Here is a 15830-nt window from a genome sequence, read left to right as displayed (position 1 = left end):
TAATTTTGTTAGCCAGATGAGAATTAAAAAGGAAATCAATTAGAAATAAAAGATAAACACATGTAAGTGTTTAAACGCGTTAATAAGTCTTGTTTGATTTAAAGTTTCTCTATTAAAAGACTTTGAAAAAATATAATTATGTGTGGAAAAGAAACTTAATCATTCTAGACCCATTTTGATATGAGAAATTCTAGTATTAATTAACTTAATTTTTATCTTGTAATTTACTTTTAAAAATTAATAAAGTTGATTTCAAAGACATTAAGTCTCGGAGTAAGAGTTTGTTTGCCTTGTGAGAAAATTTTAAAAAGTTCTGGAAAGTCAAATAAAAATGAAAGATAAATGTATGTAAGTGTGTATTAGTCTTTATTTAAGCATGTGCTATCCAATATTCAAATATATACCATTCCCATTATTGAATAAATGCTAAAATAAAATAAAATAAATTAATGTTCTTATTAGCCAAAAGGACTCTAAATCATGCTTTGGGTCATATACCAGTCTAAAAATTTTTTAAATATTTTAGAACTCAAAAATTGAACAAATTAATATCAAAATGAAATTGATTTCTTATTCTGGTTATCTATTCCAATGTTCGAAATATGACGAGAGATAGATTGTAAGGCATTAGCAGCACTTCACTGCTCAATTCGGCCTGGGATTACAATCCTAATGAAGAGAAATATGATGTTGATGAGGGAGCACATGGCCTGGCCTCCTTAGCATCACCACATATGATAATCACCAGCTACACTGCCCAAATAAAAGACTATGTTAACTCTACCAAGGCTTTCTACTTGGAATCATATTGACTGTGTTAGAAAGTAAGACAACCAATTCATAATACAACACAAAAATTCAGATACGAATCGCAGTGCTAAACGAGTGAAGCAATTTATTTCACAACAATGCCAACAATGTGGATTTACAAGCACACAAAAACCCTCACTACAACTGAATTCTCAATGGATTTTCCCCTTTTTCTTTTTTTTTTCTTTTCCTCTTTTCATCTGGTTTTGAAGAGAGCAATAACATTGATCTCTGGCAAGGAACTCAGCATGCAGCAATAATCGCGCTGCTGATGCTGTGGCAAAAAATGTTGGCGTTTTGTTCTACTTGAAGCAGCTTCCCTCCGATTCAAAAGGGATCAAAGGTGCCACCAAATAATGTTATGCTGTCCCGATCACACGGACATGAAATGGGGGGCCACGGCAAAAGATAGGCTCATTTGATGAAATGCTTCTTGCGCGAGCCCTGAGGATGTCATTGGGATCATCTATCACTGCAGCAGCTACCAGTGTGTACTCACCCGGGACCAGGAAATAAAGGGAGAAAGAATGTTTAACTTCCTGAAGTGGAGGAACCTCCATGGTGACTCCACTTAAAACACCTAACCATGAATTACAGTAAGAATAGAATAAGGCAAGCCATAATAATAATTTTAAATGGTTGTATCATGCAATAGTATTTTGTTACTACTCATTTAAGTGCCAAAAGGAATAGTTGCATACTGTAAAAGAATTGATGAGACACTCTTCAGATTGGCCTATAAAAGTAGTCCTTAAATGTTTCTTTTGAAACAAAATTCATGTACTGGGAATCTCTATCCTACAAATGGGGAAAAGCTTACAAAACTGATATAAAGAGGCTATGGAAAGGGGGAAATGATGTCCACTGAAAGAAAAAGAGTTATAAAAATAAAAATAAACACAAATAAAGAAAGGAAGAGAAAACCACAACTTAGAAACTTACCAGCCCATAAGACAGTTGCCTTGTCACCCTCAACACAATTTGCTCCGGCTACGTCTCTGCATCTAATGCTAAAACGCATCTTGATCATTTCCATGGTGTTATTGCGAACCAGAACTTCCATAGGGGTCATGTCATGTGCCAGTACAGACCCTTTAGATGTGGAAGGAACTTGAACATTGGACTCCTTTGGTGAATCAAGTTTTGCAGCATGTCCAGCACCACTTTTAGAAAGCTTGAAGCCAAACGTTAATGGATCTGGGAGCAGTATGTCCATAACAGATGTCTGAAGGGCTGCCTGTATCGCATCTTTAATATTTAATTCTCCTGAGCTGTTCCGCCCAGATTGCCACCTCAGCTTTATTCTAGAAATCAAGTTCTTAATAGAAGCATTTAATTCAGCCTTGGAAGTCTTATCAGAAAAGCTCAAAGTTCTACCACTGGAAGTCCCATCTGCCTGAGAATCCTTCACAAAGAAAGAACCATCAAGAACAGGCAACTTAAAATGCTCCAGGGGTATTAATACCCTGGCAGAGTAGTCTCTATCAATTCTTGTTTTAGGATAACCCAATTCAGCAGCATCTTGATCAACAGAAGGGTTATCCACATCACTAGAGTTTTCCAGCTGGACAGAGACACTAATCTCAAATACAACATCTGTTGGATTAGACAACTCAAGTTCAAGAAACCGCAGTCCCCAACTTCCTCTGAAAGGATCAATCTTTACCAGTCCATCTGCCTTACTTTCAGAAATAGTAACTTCTTCAGTAGAGCCATTGTCCAGGCGAACTGGTTTAGGAAGGTTTTCACCAATATGTGCAGGAATTTCCATCGAAAGCAAACGAGCCTTCACAAGAGACAAGCCCTGCAAAACACAGATGTGCAAGGGAACAACCAGACGTCTGCCTGGGGGCACAGAAGAGCCATTTTCTGGCGGTTCTCCAGGATTTGTCAGTGGCCCTGATAAGGCAAAATGGATTTAGCAAGGAACACATCTACTTAAGAGCTTCCAGTTACAAAAGTAGTTAGTAGTTCATGTCATATAATTTAGGAACAAGTGGTACTTCAAGAGCTACAATTAACAACAAAGATAATGCAACGAAATCTTTAAAATTTTATCAGAACACGGACATGCCTGAACCCTTTGAGCCTTAAGTCCAACACAGATGAGGCTCATGTTCATGCTCCATAGAGAGTAAAGAAGCCAAGCAAAACTGATGAGCAATTGCTTCAAAGCTGAAGAACCCAATACAATCTAAGCTTTGATCAGCACTCAGAGACATTGTAGACTTGGCTAGCTATGAAGATGTGGGTATCATACTCAGCCTAATAGGTTGAGCTTAGATGTTAGCCTACTTTTGTAGCCAGGGTTGGGCATCTCTAGCCAATCAATGTCACCAAACTCCATCTAGATTCCTAGCACTACAAAACTTGCATTTCATATATTCTGTTTTGGTACTTGTTCCAAGTCCCCAATTCTAGTTTGAGGTTTAAAAAATTAAGGTAGTTCAAGCTAATTTTTGGGGTGAAGGGCTCCCCCTCTATATCATTCTCCATGCTAAAATCAGCTTGATTATTCTTATCATAATCATTAACCCAATTGATTAGTACTTCCAGAGCAAACACCTCTAACAATAACTTTATGACTACACAAACAGAAGATAACTAATCTGAGAGTGATCTCAAACAGGAGATGGGACTATCTCCCAGATTAGGCACAAACACATGCTGTGTACAGTGATATGCTTGAGAAAACTAAATATGCTTCAACCTATTTTTTACTTCAACAACTGTACTCCTCGATCTCATTGAATCAAATTCACAAAATCAGGAAATAACACAGATAAGAACTATTAGTAGCTGATATAATATAATGCTAGTCACTCAAAATGATGGTTTCTTAATCCTTTAGGAAGTCTACAGAAATCATACAGAATGATTATAGTAGTCTTGACAAGCCTTATGTTGAACCTTCCAACGAGCCAGAATCTTTCCAGATTTAAAATAGCATGGATTGGTTCTCAAGCCCATTTGACCCAAGTATTTCTGACTACTAATTATTTTGAAATATATTAACATTTTTTATGATCTATAAGCAAATGTATCAGAAAACCCCAAAGGAGATGCAACACCACCTGAAAGTGAATTATACTTGTTAAACACAAAGAAGAGAGAAAAAAAGAGGGAAAATAAAATCCAACCACTCCAACTTAAAATCAAGATAATACCCACTCTTGAAAGAATACACTCGAACCACAACAGCAAGGACCTTAGGAAAACTTGTTTCAACTGATGGACAGGTAAATGGTAACTCTACCCCTTCAAAACTCCAAATGCAGCCTTCATTCCACAAGCACAAAATCAAGTATGAGGGGTTTTCTCGAAACCTTACTTCTCCTCACTACTGTCTAAGCCAATCCTCAATCAACTCCACCACCAAGGTAGGGAGTATCCAAGTCACCCCAAAAAGCACAAAGAAAAATGATCAAAAACATCAAACCAACAGATAGTGTAAGAGACATCAGTTAACTGTTTTTTCTTCTTCTTTTTTTTTTTTTTTTTTGCCTCTCTGTACTAACTGGTAAATGCTCAGAATCCTTTCCTTTGACTGATCCAAGCAAAGAAAGCCAAAAAAGCCACAAAAGCCACCTTAGAAGGAGCCAAAAAACCAAAATCCAACCTCCTAGAAATTCATCCCCTTCTCTACCAAGCAATTGCTTATAGATGTACTTCACATTATTCTATTATCATTTTTATATTGTCAATCTAAATAGGTTGACAGAAAACGCATGCATGGATAGGCCCAAATTTGACATGATTCAAACAATCTAAATTTGATTCCACCACAACAGGCCATAACAAGATCTATTGCTAACCCTAGATCAAGTTGTTGCTCTTAAGAATGATGAGTGATGAATCTAAATTTTTGCTTGGGAGCCATAACATGAAAAGAATAAAAGGATTCTCAGCTTTTTCCTCATCTTGGAAGCTGAAAAACTAACTTAGAGATCCCATTAAACTTAAAAATAAAAAAAAATAAAAATAAAATAAATAAATAAAAAAAGATAATAGCAAGCAAATGTTTACTATGATTATGGTTAAATACCTGTATAATGGATCAACAGTATGGGGCTCATTCCATCCTTGGATTGCCTCCCAGTGCTTCCAGAGGCACTCTTGCCAGCAGCATTATCAGGGTCCACCAGGCCAAGTTGCCAGGCTTTTAAGGTTACTGGCAATGTCACTTCTGCACCAGGCTTTAAAGGAAGGACAGACTTTAAGGTTTCATATGCAACTGAAATAACGGCATCTTGGTTTTTTCCAGACAATGAAATGTGTGCCTGCTCAACTGGAACTGTACCTGCATTAGCTAGACTTATCCATACATCACGAATTTCACCTTCATATAAAATAACAGCACCAACACCACCTACAATGCGTGACACAAGCAATGGCAATGGGGGCACTACAGAAATCTGTGGAACAGATACATTTCTTAACTTTGCTGACCCACAGCAACGGAAAGGATCAGAAAGCACAAGTCCTTGTGCAGCTCCATGAAGCAGATTGTCAACATCCTTGAAAAGGTGTTCAGTAATGACACCAAAACAATGAACAGTGCACCCAGGAATTGTCACGTGTCCCACAGAAGTTGGAATGCCTGATAAGGTGATCACTTTTGACGAATTAGGTGGGAGATTAACCCTAATGGGAAAAGCATCAAAATTTCCTGAATGCACTGAGAGATATATACTCTCAACCATCAAGTCAAATCCACAAGGATTTGCCAACTCAACCAACACCTGGACTGGTTCTCCAACAATCCAAATCAGCTCCTGCTTACTGGTATCATTTGGCTCTCCTTTGCTGAATGGTGTATAAATAAAAGGCCCGGAAGGAGCAGATCCAGCCCACCAATCTTCTCTTGCTGGATTGCGTTTTACAATGTCCATTTGTGAGGGCTGGAGAGGAAAAGAATGCAGCCTGGAAACAATTAAGGAGATAAATGAAGCAAAAAGTAAAGGCACTGAATCCTCAGTTTGACATGACTATAATGAAGGGCCCTTAGCCACAGGGAAACAATTTTTGCATGAAAGTGAACACTATTCATATATTCTCAACCTTGTAAATTTACGATTCTGGAGCTCAAATTTTGGAAGGTCTTAAGAAAAAGGGAACAGTGTTCCAGAAGGTATCTCCAGCAGCAGTCAGCAACTTAAATTAAGAATATCAAGAAATTCTAGCATCATCAAGCAAGTTAGATCAACTCTCAGGTAAAAGAACGTGAATATTCTTTACTAGTGAATTGCAAAATACCTTATAAAAGGCAAGGCAGGATCAGCACACCGGGTTCCTGAAGGCAGCCTCTCTGATGAATTTTTAAGTGCAGTAGCAAGGCCATTTTGACCAGCAGGTGTAATTAGAGGGTAATAACATCTAAGTAGGCGAGCTGCTGCACTCCATGCAGCAAGAGGATCTCCAGCACGCACAGAAGACATTAGTATCTCTCTTAGAACGACCATCTGCAGGGTGCTCCATTGAGACTCAAATAATGAGACTACTGAGTGGTGATGCATTTTCCCACCATCAGCATAACTTGGTCCAATTTCCTTTCATAAAGAACGAGGACAACGAGAACAAAAGACTACATTCAGAATTTGTGATTTATACTCCACATCTTATTGGATGCTTTACATGTAAGAAGAATTATGTTTCATACCATCAACATCTTCAGACAAAAATAAACGACTAAATAACTATGGCTGAATGCAAATCACAGTAAATTGGCCATCAGTCAACCATTTAAAAAGAAGTTTAAAAAAAAAAAGAGACTGACCAATCATAAGCCAATAGAGCAAGATAGCTGAGATGATAAGTCCTCCAAAACATGTGACAGCACAACCTTTTCTTTTTTTTTTTTTCTTTTTTTCTTTTTTCTTTGTAATTTAGTTTTCTTAAATAGGACAAGAGAGAATTAAGAAATAATCTCAAGTGAACTAACAACAACTGAGGACAGGACTATAAAAACAGCATTGATCATCAACTAAATCATAAATAAGTTCTTCGACTTTTTATCTTTAATGTATTTACATTTTTGGGGCAGGGGGGAAATTCAAGATAATAACTTCAAATGGTCTCCATTGAAATGAGTTTGGAAATCACAAGGGACAACATGAAAAATAGATTTAAAAAAAATTATTCTGCTCATGCACCAGCCCAAAAGAAGGAATTTAAGGTTGTGGATACACTCCTTGCTTGCTGAGATGAAAAGAAAAATGGTGTCAACTGCAAACAGTAAATTAGAAACTCTCATTCTATCCCTCCCAAACCTGAAGCCCTCAACACCACATTCCTCAGCTCTAGAAACCAGACATAAGCACATCTACTATTATAGTAAATGGGAATGAGGAAAGAAGATTGCCCTAATGGATTCCTCTAGAATCTCCAAACCATCCTTTGACATTCCCATTAACAAGTACCACAAAACAAAGCAAAGTAGAATGTCTTTGCTTTCCTTGTCCATAATATCAACAATCTGCATGTGTGCACACCCATGTCCACCCAGATGCATACCTCGATAGATAAGCAAACTCCAATAAGAAAACTACAGGTTTGCATAACCCTAGTAACACATGACGTATACCAGATGCATCCAATCACTCATTGAACAAAAAGAGAAGGAAAAGATAGAAAAAAAAAAAAAAAAAAAGCAAAAGCAGCCTCCCTTGTTTACAACTTCAGCCATTAATGAAATCCTAAATATATGTGTTAGATCCCCTTCTTCCATCGTGAAAAAATTAATTTGAGTACCAGTTTACAGGTGAAAGCTCAATGTCCTTATTTGATTTCATCAATTGGTCAGGTTCTTTTTTTCTTTTTTTTTTTGATAGGAAATGACAAAGGAAAAAATGATAGAAAAAAGAAGTACAAGAGAAGGATGAGGAATCCTCCTACCAAAGAAAACTAAACTACAAGAATGCGAAAACAAGAAAATACAAAGTAATAACTCTCTAGACTGGACCAATCCCAAAGGAATTACACGCCGCTAGTCAATCAAGTTGTAACACAATAAGGGGAGTCCCCTTAAAGACCTTGGAACAAAAAGCCCAAAGAGAAGCAAGGAAATGAATAAAATCCCAAAGATTCTTTGAATTCCTTACTTTATCCTCAAAAATCCTCGCATTTCTTTCCCGCCACACAACCCAAATCATAGCTATGCACACAGCTTGCCACAAAATTATCCCTCTCTTAGATAAACCAAAACCATTGTAATTGATGGACAACATGTCGGAAATGCTCCTCAGGGGAACCCAATCCGTCTTGGCTAACTGAAATAATCTGTCATAACCCCATCGTCAAAGAACAATATAGGAAAAGATGATCTACTAATTCATCATGCCTCATGCACAACTTACAAATATCAAGACTAAGAGCTTTGTAGGGTCTTCTCAATTGTAGCAAGTCATTAGTATTTACCTTCTTGTGTGCCACCAACCAAACAAAGGCCTTGACTTTGAAAGGGACTTGAGAATTCCAAACGAACTTAGTATGGAAAACTGGAGGAGAACCAGAACATTAGGATAAGGTAAGAAAAAAAGATTTGACTGTAAAAAGCCCTGACGAAGATAAAGACCAGGATCTCGCATCTGAAATCAAAGATGACAAATGCAAACAATCAAGTGACCGCATGAGGCCTTCTAAATCTTCTATCTCATAATCGGATAGGTTGCGGCGAAAATTAGAGTTCCAAGATAAGGGACAAGTAAATCTGAGAATTGAAGAAATTTGAATATTTTTATCCATGACTACTCTAAATAGTCTTGGATAGTGGGATCCCAAAGGTTGATTCCCCCACCACAAGTCTTCCCAGAACCGAATTCTTTCCCCATCTCCTACCACAAACCGAGTAAACTTGGAAAACTCCTGAAAGACTTGTGCAATAGTCTACCAAGGACAACGATATGACCATTAGACTCTAGTGTTGGCATCCCAACCATTAGAGTGTGATCTATAAATGCTTAAAATAACCTGATGCCATAGAGCTGAACCCTCCCTAGGGTACCTCCACAACCATTTCCCTAAGAGAGCAACATTCTTTAGAGCAATCTTCCCAAATCCCAAACCCCCTTTTGCCTTCGACTTACACACTACATCCTAACTAACAAGATGATCTCTTTTACCTTCCCCAACCCCTGACCATAAAAAATCTCTTTACAATCTCTCAATTTTTGCAGCCACTGAAGCGGGTATCTTAAACAAGGAAAGGAAGTAGCAAGGCATGTGGGTGAGGCAAGATTGGATAAGAGTTATCTTACCTCCAAAAGATAAATAAGCCTTTTGCCACCCATCTAATCTTCTCGAGATCCTCTCAATCACTGGATCCCAAAAGCCACAAGCCTTGGGATTCCCTCCCAAAGGAAGTAAAGGGGGAATAGTTTTTTGTTTTTCCTTCCCTTTTATTTATGCTTTTTGGTGGTCATTGTATACATCGTGTGTATTTTGGTGCACCCCTTTTTGGCACTACAATTTAGGAATTAAAAGACCCTCTCCCACAAATGCACATATGCCTCTCCTTTCAAGTCACCATATTATACACAATGACACTGCCCACCAAGCCTCCTCTTCCCTCCAGCCAAACCCACCCATTCCATCCTGAAAGCGGCCCCACCATCAAATAAGGCATCACCTGATCCACTCCAAAAAGAGCAGAAACCCAACTTTAAGAACCAGATTCGCCAATTTCCCATCACTCTTGGATGTAAACACCAGTTAGGCAGACACCTTCACTTCATCATCAATATATCCACTCCCCCACTTAGCTGCTGTCATGCAATGAAAGCTACTTCCCCCAGAGCATTAGAACCCCAAATTTCCATCTAAGAAAATTTGCTGAGAAAAGTTTCAAATTTTAATCCAAATGTGCTAAAATTGCCAAGTGTACCTCTCAATTAGGTTGGAGTTACAGCCATGGGTGTAACTAGAAACACATAAACAGAAAGTAAATGTCTCAGGCAAATGTAAAATTGAGTTAACATCTGGCACTGATACTCTCAAAAGAAAGAGAAAAAAAAGGGGCAAATGAAAAAAGAAACAAAGACAGGCAATCATGATATGATATAAAAGTTTACAGTTAGCAAGCAGCATAAGTGATCCAGTGTTGACTACCATAACAAATAGTTCATGTCTCAAACACAAAACCAAAAAGCAGTTGCCACATACTAAGAAAACATGTAAATGTGCTTGCGAGCATGATATATGAAAATATATACATGCATAAGTTTTTCACTTCCTTACTAGTGTACTCACAGAGGGAAGAGAATGTTTTGAATCAGATGCTCTACTTTGAACACGATAAGCTTTTGTCGTCATTGCCAAGACTTGCATGGCACTGATAGCAGCCAATCCATTTTCCTGTTGTAAATACAACTGAGCTACCTGCCTTGAGAAAAAGGCAGCTTTCCGGTGATAGCCAAGGGTACCAAATAAACGGGCTATTTCAACATATAATATGAGCCGATCGCTGGCATCAATCAAAGATTTTGCACCATCAGCAGCAGCTGTCAACAATTCTACTACCTCCTTAGCCAACTCACGTCTGTAAAAATAAGTGAAACCTTAATATGAAAACTATTTTCAGGAAGAACAATCATAGAAGAATGGCATATCCAAGAAAAAAAATAATTGTAGAGGAATGCTAAACTCAAAACTCTATATGTTTAAACTTCCCCAGACCTGCACAACCTATATATGTACAATCATGCAGGAAATCCCCAGATCAACAATTTGAAGTCTATTACACAAATATCCAACCTACAACCTATTTACTGAAGTGTTAACCCCATTCACTTCTCGGAGTCCAAACAGAGAGAATGATGAAGGTTTCAAAAACCTTTAAATCCTTAAGTAACTTCAGATGAGTCATTTCAGGCCTCAAAAACTTCCTGAGTTATGTCCTACTGAGTTGTGAATGATGAAAAGGAGCATTGGATGGGTCTTAGCTCCTCAATATTCATAACAGGAAGCAAAAAGGAAAACACATCATTTAGACTGATGGATAACTGGGATTATGGCTTTGATGAGTAAGCATAAATTGATGGATAGCTCCTATTGAAACAAGGGGTATGAGATGAAGTAATAGAGATCTATCTTATCTTGGGAATGCTAGCCTAACTCAAGAGTTCCTAATCAAAACAAGAGCTATAAGACAAAGTAAATAAGATTTTCTCAGTTGTGGAGCCAGAAACTTTGGTTGGGGGGCAAAATTTACCTATATACATTATCATAAATTTGAAAAATAGTTAATGATATTCTCCTTATCATTCAACAAATTAAGTAATTTAGGTATTGATATACATACAGACATACATACACACACACACACACACACACATATATATATGAGTATCAAATTAAATAACCAACTTACTGAAAATATTAGGTCTTTAAAAAAAATCAAAATAATTTTTCAAGAGAATTAAAAAATGGTAAGAAATTTAACTAAACATTCTTCAATATTATTTCATAAGATACTCTTAAAAACTTTTTTAAAATTTTTGTAATTTCTTTCAACTATCTATCATACGGTAATACTTTGATAGCTATTATTGTCTATGATCCAAACTATTTTATTAAGTCATATTATCGTCAATGACTAAAACTAAATAGTAAATAAACTCAAATAATGTGAACAAATTTAAATTTTTCAATGGAAATGGAAGAAAACATACTATCAAAAAATTATTTAATAAATATCAAACACAAAATTATCAAATTTTTAATTTTATCCAAAAAATGAAATTAAGATAGAAAATAAATTAAGATAATGCCAACATGAAAGAAAATTGATAAAGATAGAATAAAAGGAAAAAAAAAAAAAGTAAGGATATTAGGTAAATTTTATAAAATATTTAATTTTCCTTCTATTTTTATTTAACTCTATAAAGTAAATATTTTCTTTTTAATTTTATTTAAAACTTATAAAGTTATTTTTATTTAAATTTTTTTAATCAATGCCATTTAAAATGTAATTTATTTTTTATTTTTCAAAAACTTAAAATTAAATTTATGTTTTCAAGGTTCATTTTAATTTTTTTAAATTCTCTAATTATATATAAGATTTTTTTTTTTTTTGGTGGGGGTGGGGGAATTCGATAGGGCACTATACTAGAAGATAAAATTCTTTTTTTCAATAAACTATTTAAACTAAATTCTCTAGGCTGCTAATAAATCTTTAGAATCCTTTCCTAGGTATCAACAAGTGCATTCGAGTACACTGCTCAAATAAGAGCATATTATTCCAATTTTATCTTACATAGGCTTATAATATAATCGATATTTTTAGCAGATAAAAAAATGTCCGGTAAGTCCTCCTTGTCAGATTTCCTCTTTGCCTTCCTTTTTGAAGTTTCATGCCACTTATCATCATGAAAAATACATAGAGAAAGCACATATAAATTGTTACTATAACCAAATATATTTGTAATACTTGCCAAATATACCTCTCCCCACTCTCCGACTTCAATCCCAAGTTAACAAAACCACAAGAAAATCAGTTTTTGTCCTATTAGGAGATTAAGCTTGACAAGAATTTTACCTGCAAAGAAACCTTGCCAATTTCAAAGTAGCCTCAAGTTCAAAGCTCAAGGGTGAAACTCTGCATACAAAATACATGTTAGGAATCAAATAAAAGTTTATAAGAACAAAAAGTATTCACATATTTTTTTTATTGTATTTGAGCAGAGGTATTCATCAAATTTTCATATAGTTTACATCAACTGATTAAACAAGAAGTTAAACTCAAGAAAAAAAAAATAACAAAAAAGATGTTAAAGCTATTGCTACTTTTCTTAACTGAGCAAGCAAATTAAACTCATTCCCTTACCAGGGCAGGAGAACAGGCACCAAAAACATAAGATTTTCTAAAAATTTCTAAAATTTAGTAAAAGAAATGGATAGACTATGCTGGCAGAAGGCTAACAAGCCTAAAAAGGCATATATGCTAAAAGTTAATTTTCCCCAAGCCTCAATATTGGTAAACCATCTCTCTTCCTCCCCTTATTGTGTTATGCAACCTCTAACCCAATTCAAATCTATCTAAACAGAAATGCATGTTAATAATACAAAACATGTTGTCATCTACTATGGGTCCAAGAGTTCTACTAGTGTAGAAAGACCAGCCAAACAAACCAAATGAATTTCTATTACTGCAATTTTTCATAATGAATGCTGCAGGAGCTTTGCACGGAGGGAAATCTTCTGGTCAGAGTAGGCTATGGTTGTTATACAAAGTTTTGGCTTGATGTGGTGTGGAGAACATCCACTGAAAGACTCCTTTCTAGTTTTGTCTGAGATTGCTTTGCATAGGTAACTGATCTTTGAGATGGGCTGGTGGATCATAGTTACTAGCTCCCTCACTTATAGAGGAGCTTCCATAATAAAGAGTGGGGAATGGTTTTAGGTATGGACTAGTCATAGGTGTTGTTTTTGGTGTTTTTTTATTACCTTGTTGTACCTTGGATGCCTCTTGTGTGCTAGGGTAGCACCCCCTTTGTTTGTCAGGCACCTATTATTACATTTGTTCCTTGTGCATTCAAAAAATAAACAAATAAAGAGTTGGAATGGGGCATGCATTTCTACAGTGTCTACAGTCAGTTGTGGTCAAAGAAGGTTGAGATGAAAAGATATCTGGAAGTTAATAAAGAATGGTACCTTCTTGGTTAATCATTTTACAGCTTTCTGGATCCAATGTGATTGGGATCTTTTCCAGTGAAGGAGATATGGGTTCCTTTGGCACCTGGCAAGATAAGTGTCTTCATTTGAGAGGCCATGTAGAAGAAAATTCTTACAATAGACCAGCTTCTGAAAGGCGAATGGTCTGTTGCTAACTGGTGTGATTCTTGTAAAGGGGATGAGGAGTAAGCTAATCATATCTTCATCCATTGTGAGTTAGCTAGCAGTTTGTAGACATTGTTATTTACTATATTTGGGTTTCCTTGAGTGCTCTGAGGTCAATGAGGGACTTGCTACTAGGGTGGATTTGAAGTTTTGTTCGAAGGAAGCAAAAAAAGGTTCAGACACTGGCTCCTTTGTGCACCATATGCAGCATTTGCAGAGAGTAAAATAGGAGAAGCTTCAAGGCTGAGGAATTTTCAGAAGTGTTAGTGAAAAGCACCTTTTGAAAACCTTTGTTTTCTGAGTTTGTAGTTTCTTTGAATATTAATAATGGTTCCTTGTTAGATTTAATTGAGAATTAGGTAGGAAGTAGTTGTTGATCTTCTTAGGCAGTTCCTTCTTTCCCCAGGAAATCTCACAACATTAAAATCCCTTCCTACACACCAAGGGTCATGCCAAAGACCTCTGATATCGCTTAATTCGGTCCAAAAATTCTCTCTCTCCTCGTTCTGAACTGGACCATAAACTCCTGAGAATATCCAAACAAAATTGTCCTCACAGTTTTTGAAACAAAAGGAAATCGAATAAGCTCCCACTTCCATTTTGATGAGCTCCACCTAACGGCTATCCCAGAAAACCAAATATCCCCTGCTTGACCCCTAGAATCCACAGCCTCCCAATCAAGACACCTACAGACTCCCAACCTCCTCACCATCTGGACTGACATCCATTGGAGTTTAGCTTCTTGCAAGCAAACCAGGCCCACAGCATGCAACCTGATCAGGGATTTGACCACTCTTTGCTTATCCTACTCATTGATCCCTCTAACATTCCACGATAGAATGCAGAGCTTCATTAACAAACTTTGACCATTTCTTGATTGCACTTCCCGTTTTCTCTGCTTTTTCCAAACCATAACCTTAATCTCATAAATTTTTACTTCTAACTTGACATCCGGCTGCTGCCTATTTTGGGGCATATTGAAAGAGCATAGTAATAGAATTTTCAATAAGGAGGAATTCTCTAACCAAGATTGAAGGAGACTTTAATCAAATCCCTCTAAGGATGATCTAGATCTCAATGAGAATGATTTTTTCTGGGTGGGATTTCATTAATGGCTTGAGTAGGGAATAGTGGGTTTTTGTATTGTTTTCTTCATTTCCCCTTGTGGTTCCCTTTGTATACTTCATGTATATATGGTTGCACACTACTTTTTTTATGTTTATTATATCTTTGTTAACCTATTAAAAAAATGTATGTTCATCACAATTTTTATCATGTATGTATTCAGCATAGCACATCCCGTTGTAGATACCAGCATCTCTTTGTATTCATTTTGGATTTAATAAGTTTACATATTTTACTGCAGTGTATAGCATAAAATTTTGTAAAAAATTGAGATACATGCACTCAAGATGATCGTAAAAGAAAGATTCACTCTTAAATGAAAACCAAACAATCATAATCAAAACATGGGTAAAATGCCAAAACTACCATGTAGAAATGGATTTGAAGAGAAGAGGCCACATCTAATCTACATTCACTACATCATCAAGGCAAACTGTGAAGTTATGCATATGTGTGTGTTTGCATGTTCACAGATACAGAGTAGCACAACCACTTCAAAAGCATTCCATCTATAAAACCAAAATAAGAATCAACTACCTCTGAGCATTGTCTTGTATAAAAGACTTTCTGTAATGCGAGATAACATTATTGTACCGATATTTGACCTCCTCCTCCAAAATTGGATCCTTTTGGCCCATTCGGTCTATCTGAACATGAAAAAATAAACAAATAAATGAAAGACATGCTATAGACCAAGAGTACACAAATACACGTCTGCAAACAAGAAGCATGTACCAAATAATTAATAGGACTTAACCTAATAAGCCAACTATAGCAATCACTAATCTATACACTGGATAATTAACATGTTCCAAAAAATTTCAGTCAATTATGAGAGTAATCCAGAGAAAGAACCTAAGAATACAGGAGAAGGATGGTCTATGGTTGTTTCAATACATAGACACATATTCTATCTTGGAAGGTAAGAGGCCTGGATGATTCAGACAAAAGGAAAGAAAAGATGGGGGCATTTGGTTTGTTTTTAGGAAACTAAAATTAATTTTATGAATATTGAGTTAATGAGAAGTTCAAGGTTAGATAGTGGATGGCATTCTAGAGTG

The 15830-nt window shown here is 36.2% G+C and overlaps 1 protein-coding gene across 2 annotated transcripts in view; it reads right to left on the bottom strand.

The window, feature by feature from the left end:
• Nucleotides 1-774: 774 nt before the first annotated feature.
• LOC117913563 (trafficking protein particle complex II-specific subunit 120 homolog) overlaps nt 775-15830 on the bottom strand; it is a 33486-nt gene continuing 18430 nt past the window's right edge. Inside the window, exons 4-10 of one of the 2 annotated variants that reach the window (XM_034828560.1) lie at nt 15307-15416; nt 12344-12403; nt 10045-10345; nt 6067-6359; nt 4856-5733; nt 1753-2709; nt 775-1390 (exon numbers count right to left, since the gene is read on the bottom strand). In XM_034828560.1, the coding sequence (XP_034684451.1) occupies nt 1170-1390; nt 1753-2709; nt 4856-5733; nt 6067-6359; nt 10045-10345; nt 12344-12403; nt 15307-15416 (2820 nt within the window). In that variant the 3' untranslated portion in view covers nt 775-1169. The remainder of the gene's footprint in view (nt 1391-1752; nt 2710-4855; nt 5734-6066; nt 6360-10044; nt 10346-12343; nt 12404-15306; nt 15417-15830) is intronic. The other variant, XM_034828561.1, reaches the window with a different exon arrangement.

The sequence above is a fragment of the Vitis riparia genome, chromosome 4, assembly GCF_004353265.1.
Source record: "Vitis riparia cultivar Riparia Gloire de Montpellier isolate 1030 chromosome 4, EGFV_Vit.rip_1.0, whole genome shotgun sequence".
In the NCBI taxonomy this organism is placed as follows: Eukaryota; Viridiplantae; Streptophyta; class Magnoliopsida; order Vitales; family Vitaceae; genus Vitis; species Vitis riparia.
Note: the sequence above shows the minus strand (reverse complement) of the source record. Positions and strands in the feature narration are given on the sequence as shown.